This window comes from Stigmatopora nigra, chromosome 5 (assembly GCF_051989575.1).
Source record: "Stigmatopora nigra isolate UIUO_SnigA chromosome 5, RoL_Snig_1.1, whole genome shotgun sequence".
NCBI classification, from domain to species: domain Eukaryota; kingdom Metazoa; phylum Chordata; class Actinopteri; order Syngnathiformes; family Syngnathidae; genus Stigmatopora; species Stigmatopora nigra.
The window spans coordinates 17,201,118-17,208,617 of NC_135512.1; the positions used below are offsets into that span (position 1 = coordinate 17,201,118).

At 40.7% G+C, this 7,500-nt stretch overlaps 1 protein-coding gene across 1 annotated transcript in view; it reads right to left on the bottom strand.

Moving 5' to 3' along the window:
• The window catches only part of kifap3a (kinesin-associated protein 3a), an 86,160-nt gene that overhangs the window by 65,125 nt on the left and 13,535 nt on the right, over positions 1-7,500 (bottom strand). The window contains exons 5-6 of the mRNA XM_077716305.1: positions 6,624-6,765; positions 5,132-5,231 (exon numbers count right to left, since the gene is read on the bottom strand). Coding sequence (XP_077572431.1) covers positions 5,132-5,231; positions 6,624-6,765 — 242 coding nt within the window. The remainder of the gene's footprint in view (positions 1-5,131; positions 5,232-6,623; positions 6,766-7,500) is intronic.

Below are 7,500 nucleotides of genomic sequence, written 5' to 3' on the forward strand. Positions count from 1 at the left end.
TATACAGCAAAAAATAAAATACAACCTGAACTGTAAAGAAAATAAAAATAAATGTTCGGTCCGATTTTGCAACCCAACTCAAAGTTGCAGCCTGTCACTGACAAACAACAAGAAACAGTAAACTATGACTAACAATGTGTCCAGCCAATGATTTGATGCAGTTCACGTCACGTGTGATTACTTCCGCGGCATGAGTAAAATGTTGCAGGTTAGCATATAGCTAATGGTTCGGGGGAGATGCTGCCAAGCCTTTATCATGGCAAAACGAGCCAAAGTAAAAATGAAATGCGGCTCTTTTAGCTGGAATGACTGTCGGAGTATATGCAAATTAAACAACAAGCGGAGAAAAGTCTCCTGAGCAAAACATCAAAACATGCAGTCAAGCTTAAGTTGTAAGCCATATTTATAAATAGAAGCTTAACTATCTCAAGTGACACATTCAGTAGAAAATATATTTGAACGAGAATGAGGAGTGAGGGTAGATGTGAAAAATAAAGTAAAATTTAAGTCAGATTTGTGCATATTTTAGTGCAGTGGTTCATAACTTGGGTTCGATCAAACCCTAGGGATTCGGTGAGTCAGTCTCAGTGCATTCGGTGAAGCCTCTCCCACAGAGGTCAAGTCTCATCATGTCTACACATGATCATATGCCCCACTTGACCATCACTGGCTGCAGATGATCACGTGACATTGCTTGGCCAATCAGTGCTGCGAGGAATGTATATATCTTGAATTTGGAGAAGAAAAAATAAAATCACATTTTATTTTACACTAAAGTAGGGTTCCGCAAATGCGCATATGAAACTGGTGTTGTTTGGTATCTCCAAGCAGGTTAAGAACCACTGTTTTAGTGACATTTGTTAAGATGTTTTATTCATGGGTATTAACCATTACATTTTGTTATGACAGTCATTTATTGGTAATAGATTCGTTAGTGGATTGAAAGTGGAGGCTATTCAGAAAAGGTTACTGGGAGAGCAAGATCTGACATTTAAAAAAACATGCAAACTGTCGCTATCAATGGAAATGGCATCAAGAAATACATTGGAGTTCGCCAGCAAAATGGAAGCCACAGTGAATAGGATCGACAAGGAGAAAACGAGCAAAAGTGCGTGGAAATACCAACCAACCACCACCAGCAAATGGAAGAGTTAAACCACAAATGGAAATTTCAGACCACAGAGAGCAGAAAATTACCAACCCCTGTTACCGATGTGGCGGTAGCAAGCACGAAGCTCAAGTATGCCGATTTAAAACAGAGACATGCTACAAGTGTTCCAGGGTAGGGCACATTGCAAGGATGTGTAAAACAAAATATAGGCAAGGACACACACGGAATGTAACTGAAGATATAAGTGAGCCAACAGGAAATGTTGATGAATTTGTTGGGTCATATCCCCTCAATGCCGTGTATCCCGCAAATACAGTTTGAAATTGGAACGAAATGACAGTACAGTTAAAATTAGAAGGAACTCCTCTAGAAATTTCCGTGACATTAGGTCATTGTGAAAAATTAGATTTTGGAATAATTTTGGATGCGATTTCTGCTGATAAAACTTCGATGAGAATAACTATTATAAATATAGGCGACAAAGATTTTCAGATGGTGGTGTCCCTTGAGATTTTTTTCAATGCAAAAAGTGTGCCTCGGCTCAAAAAAGGTTGGGATACACTGCACTAAAGAATGCAGTGGAGAATGAGTTGAATCGCCTAGAAAAAGCGGGCGTTATCTCAAGGAAAGAACGTACTCAGTGGGCTGCGCCCATAGTGGTAGTGCCCAAAGCAGACAAGTCAATTCGTATCTGCGGGCACTATAAGGTCATGGTGAATCATAGTGTGGAAGAAGAGATCTATCTACTACCAAATGTTGAAGACCTTTTTGCCACCCTAGTTGGGGGCTCTCTTTCAGCAAATTGGACTTGCCACACGCTTACCAACAGCTGGAGTTGGAAAGACTCAAAAGTATTTAACGATGAATACTCATAAAGGACTTTGTGTACCGTAGACTTCCATTTGGAGTGTCCAGTGCACCTTCTGTATTTCAAAATGTGATGGACCAGATCCTCCAAGGTTTGGAGCATGTGACCTGTTTCTTGGATGACAAATCGGTCACAGCGAAAACAAGAGCTGAGCACCTGAAGATTAATTCTTAAGGGGGACTTCATAGTTTAAGGGGGAGGAGTGTAATATATTGATACAATAACGGTGGGCGTAATCATCGCCCCCATATTGGCATTATGTATTACCGAGTGACCCGGATGTTGATGGTTTAATAGCCTGTCTGTGAGTGTCAATGAACTAGCCTCTGGCACGTTATTACACTTGCTTATGGCAGGTAATACTGGCGTGTGCCCCGTGCTCACTGGTACTCTATGTGCTCAGGGAGGTTGTCTGTATGCCCGGACATATGAAAAATTAGAGGGAACACTGCCTGTAACCCGCCCCCACCACATCCACCCATTCCAACAACTGACCCCACCGTGCCCCATGTATATAAACACTTAAGAACACTTGTAACTGTGACGGTCAGGGCAGAAACGCACAGGGTTGGGTTTGATTGCCTACCAAACAATCCTACAGTGACCATTGCTACATCTCCAGGATCACTTACTTAGAAATGAAGACACGACTAAGTTATTGAGCATTTATTTTTTGGTTAACATAACTCAATACTGCAACGCCTCTTGATTGTCTGCACCAGGTATTTTATTTGTTTCTAAGGGAATTAGCAGAGTCCATTTCACTAGTTCAAGATGGTGGCGTGCTCGGGCGCAGCGGCTCATTGCTCACCAGTTCGTTCGTTGAAAGGCAAGACACCCAATTTCACGACTTACTACAAACTGATCTTCGATATCCCCAAGAACATCCGGAGACCTCCGGGATATCCGAGGATATCCAACCCACCCAAAGTACGCCGTAGACGGCGAAGAGAAAGGAAGCAAAAGAACAGATGCCGGGCGGCCATTGCGGCTAAGCTACGACAACAACCACTCCGAGCCCCGCTTCCTAGCATCTTTTTGACAAACGCCCGATCCATTACCCACAATTTTTGGCGTGGATCTGCCTTCTACAGGCGAACTGAGGGAGGGTAAGTGATACATTTTATTCTTGTTAGCATCGGTGAGGCAACTTGCAGTCGCCGGATTGATGGCGCTCAAGGGGTGATGCGATGTTTCCATCGTGGCGGAGTGCTAACAAGTCTGAATATGTCAGTTAAGGGGTCTTGCCTGGGATGGCGGACTTGTGGAGAAGCACTATAAAATGTTGTCATATGCAGCTGAGGATATGATGACTACTAGGCTTTTTGTCAAGTCAATAATGACGACAATGCCTATGTCTGATATATGACTAAGTGGCGGAGGGGGGAATGGCCCTAATGAAACCATTCCTTCTCCATCCATAGGAATGAATGTACTTTTAGGAATCTGTGATGGGGATGAGTCTGTCCCCTTTGTGTTCACTGGTGCTGGCCACCTGCTATATGTATCCCGAGGTTTTGTGAATGAGTTAGTCTAGTTTTGTCTTGTCTAAGTCCAACAATGCAAACATCTTAAAGAAAATACTGGCTTACCTCCCTGTTTTTTGGCCAAACCCATAATTTTTGGTGAAACCTGGACAGGGTTCTATCATAAACACAAACACCCCATTTTGACAACTTTTTATTACTAATATTTAAATAATAATAGTAAAATCTACAAAAATATAATGACCATTATGGCAGGTTAAATTTTACCTTGAGATTGGAGCTTAATGCAATTCGGGACCGAGCTCGTCATATGTCAATTTACTCGTATGTCAAATCATTTTTCCTGATTGAAAATAATTATATACAAATTAATTCAGTCCCACCCTCTGAAAAAACACCAAAAACAGAATATTTTAATGGAAAAACATTTTTTTATTTGTTGTAATTAACCACCTACTCACAAAATAACCTATCTAGTAGTTATGTTCTTCAATACAAATGTGACAATACTCAGTACAGGCTTACCGCAGAGACAAGAAAGAGGACAGCAGAGAGACTTGACATACATCAACGCACTCGCAACATAAATTTCACTTAAATAAACTTTGATTACTATACAGACACTTAAAAATATGTTTTAATCTTACGCTACACTAAATTTAAATCTTCTTGTGTGATAACCGAGGCAAAGATGTTACGTATTCCACCGCGGCTTTTGAGTCGGAACTAGCTGCTTCTCAGTGCCTCAGTTCGTTTACTAAAATTATCCAACCAGCCTCGGCTCAATTTTAAGGGCTCCACTGGTGTTTTCAGATGTATGCTTTGGTTTTAAGTCCATGTAGATCCGATGGGTTTTTTGCAGATTATAGACCCGGTAATGCTATTTCCAGTCAAAAAAAATGCAACCTGTATGACTCGTATATATCTTCACGTGAAAGGGATGCGGCGAGAAACACAGAGTGATGCTGTTCTCATCAGCAGCCTCTCGCAACCCAGCCGGCCGCATCGGGAACCATCTCGTATGCTCATATGTCAAATTTGTTTTGTATGTTAAGTCAAAAATTTCCTCGTACCTCAAATTTCTCATATGTTGGGATACTCATGTTTTTTAATTACCACATGAAAATAACCATGGACAATTCTGAAGTCATTGTTTTACACGGTGTACTTTGCCACAGTGACATCATTCTTTACCTGAACTAGACTGGGGCATATTTTAATATATTTCGCTTAAAAGTGACTTTTATATTTTTTTGGATTTTACCTAGGATTTTGCCTCTGCCAACTGTCCTGAGTGAGACTAGTGTAAATGTCCCTGACAGTCGGAAACTAGTAATCAAAGCCCATTTGCAATCAAAATTTATTTCTCAATTTTGCTGATTGAATAAAACCAAAACCAGCAGTCCTCTTAGTCAAGTAGTCATTTTGAACTTTCGTGATAAACGCAGGGAGCACTGGGTTTGACAGATCCATCATGCCTAGCTGATAAAAAGAATTCTATAAATTTCATTTAACTCCACGATTTTGTCAGACTTGATGTCGCTTGACAATAAGTTGTATCTTAATGTTTAAAGTCTGAAATGTGGCGAAAGCTTGAAAAATTCCAGGGGCTCGAATATGATATACCAGTTAGCTGATAAAGTGATTAGTTATCTGAACAAGTACCTTGAGAAGCAAAAAAAGATGCAAATTATGGTTGTTGCCAGGTCCACACTTTGCTTCCAGTCTTCCCTCAGAACTCTAGCCAGAGCAGCTAAAGCCATTTCTGTCAAATGAAAAGAAAAGTAACATTAAAAAATAAAATATGAAACAAAAAATGTCCCACACAAATCAAGGACATTTTGATACCCAAACTAAAAACTCAAGCTCAACAGCAGGTTTTTAAAAAATATGCAGAAAAATCAAAACCATTTTTACTGTATGTATAGTGGCAAATAAGTAGTCAACCACCAACTGTGCAAGTTCTCTTACTTGTAAAGATTAGAGAGGCCTGTTTGTCAAAATAGGTAAACCTCAACCATGAGAGACAGAATATGGAGAAAAAAACTGAAAATAACATTGTTGAATTTTTAAAGAATTTGTTTCCAAATTAGTGTGAAAAATAAGTATTAGGTATTTTTTTAAACTTAATAAATTAAAATAAGTATGAAAGTATAGGTTTGCTTATTCTCCCCTGGCATGTGTGGCTTTCCTCCTAGTACTCCAGTTTCCTCCTACATTCCAAAAAAAAATTCAAAGTAGGCTGATTGGACAATCTAAATTGCCGCTAGGTATGCGATTGAAGGTGTCCTCCACCTCTGGTCCGGAGACAGCTGGGATTGGCTCCAGCCCCCCCGCAACCCTAACGAGGATGAAGCGGTGAGTAGATTCAGTGGAAGATGCATGAGTATAGGCAGGAAAATATATTTTCTTCTTGCTTCATAGATCGGGGATTAAGGGCTCAATCCAAGGCGCTGAGCTCATGAGTGGAGTTTCTCCTTCCTGTTTATGCGTGGGTTTTATCCGGGCATTCCGGTTTGCTCCCATGTCTCATAACCAAGCATGGTCAGCTAGTGTGAGTGGATGGTTGTTCATATCTTATGACCTAAGACTGGATGGAAACTGATTAAAGTACCACATCTCATCATCATTATTGTTACCTGGGATAAGATGCTATAACACCCCGTGAGGATTAGCAGCTCAGAAATATAATGAAGATGCTTGCGTCTTTATAGTTTGGGTATGTGTATCTGTTATGGGGGTGAGTTTGGTGAATTTCTTTTTTTACATCATTTTGACTATTGATGTTAATTGTAATGAAAAATGTACAATCATCTCATCTCATTTTCTGAACCGCTTTATCCTCACAAGGTTCCCGGGGGTTACTGGAGCCTAGCCCAGTTGACTCCGGGCCTGAGGCGGGGGACAATCAAGAAATTTAATATACATCTATACTCTTCATTTTAATTTGATCCTAAAACAGAAAGTTGGCACTCATGATTTACTTTCCCGGGCCACACAAAATGATGCGGCGGGCCAGATTTGGCCCCCGGGCCGAAACTTTGACTCATGCGCGAAACACTTGCTTCACCGGGCCCCCCCATGTCCAATTATTTTAACCCTAAAATTACTTTATAGGCAGAGTGACAACATGTTAATATTTTTAAATAATGTACACCATTTTGTTTGAGTTCCTCTAAGTTGTCTGGGTTACGGGCCAGTTGAAAGATCAGTGTGGCTCCCCTGATCTTCTCTTCAATGTCTTCATACAGCAGCTCCAAATACTCATCAATGCTGTTAATGCTTGCCTCCTCATTGATCTAAAAATAAAGAGAAGCTCTTATTTTCTGGAGTGGGAAGGTCAGTCACTCTATCTATAGCACACAGTACATTTAATTTAAAATGAATAATTTATCGAGTATATTTGATAAATTCTACTTATCTTAGCCAAGAAATGGCTGAACATTTACTACCTACACAAGATAGAATAAATGCAAAAAAAGTGTATCCCAGTGATCTTTGGGGCGATGTTGACTTGGGCCTTTGGCCCCTGGTAGGGTCACCCATGGAAAACTGGTCTGAGGTGAGGGACCAGACAGAGCATGACTCAGAAGTCCTTTTATGATGAGCAACATTATTGGACGAAGTCTTCCCTTGCCCGGTTGTAGGTCACTCTAGAGCAGCCATGGGCAAACTACCGCCCGCGGGCCACATGGGCTATTTATTACGGCCCGCCGACGTTGTCCAAATATATATTTTTTCCCCAAGATGGCACCGTCACACGGAAGCCAGTGGCAGTAGCTCTGTCCACTCTCATTTGTTTTTTGTGTTTTGCAGCCCTTCTATTTTTTTGAATAACAATTTAATATTTCTTAATACATTCCTTTTTACTGTACTTTGTACTTTATACTTTTATGTACTGTTAACGGATGAAGTTTTTTTATATGTATCGTATCTTGTGCTGTCCCAGCTCGTCTGTCATTTTTTTTAAATCAATGTGACCCCCGGGCCGAAAAGTTTGCCCAACCCTGCTCTAGAGCCAGGCCCGGCTCGAC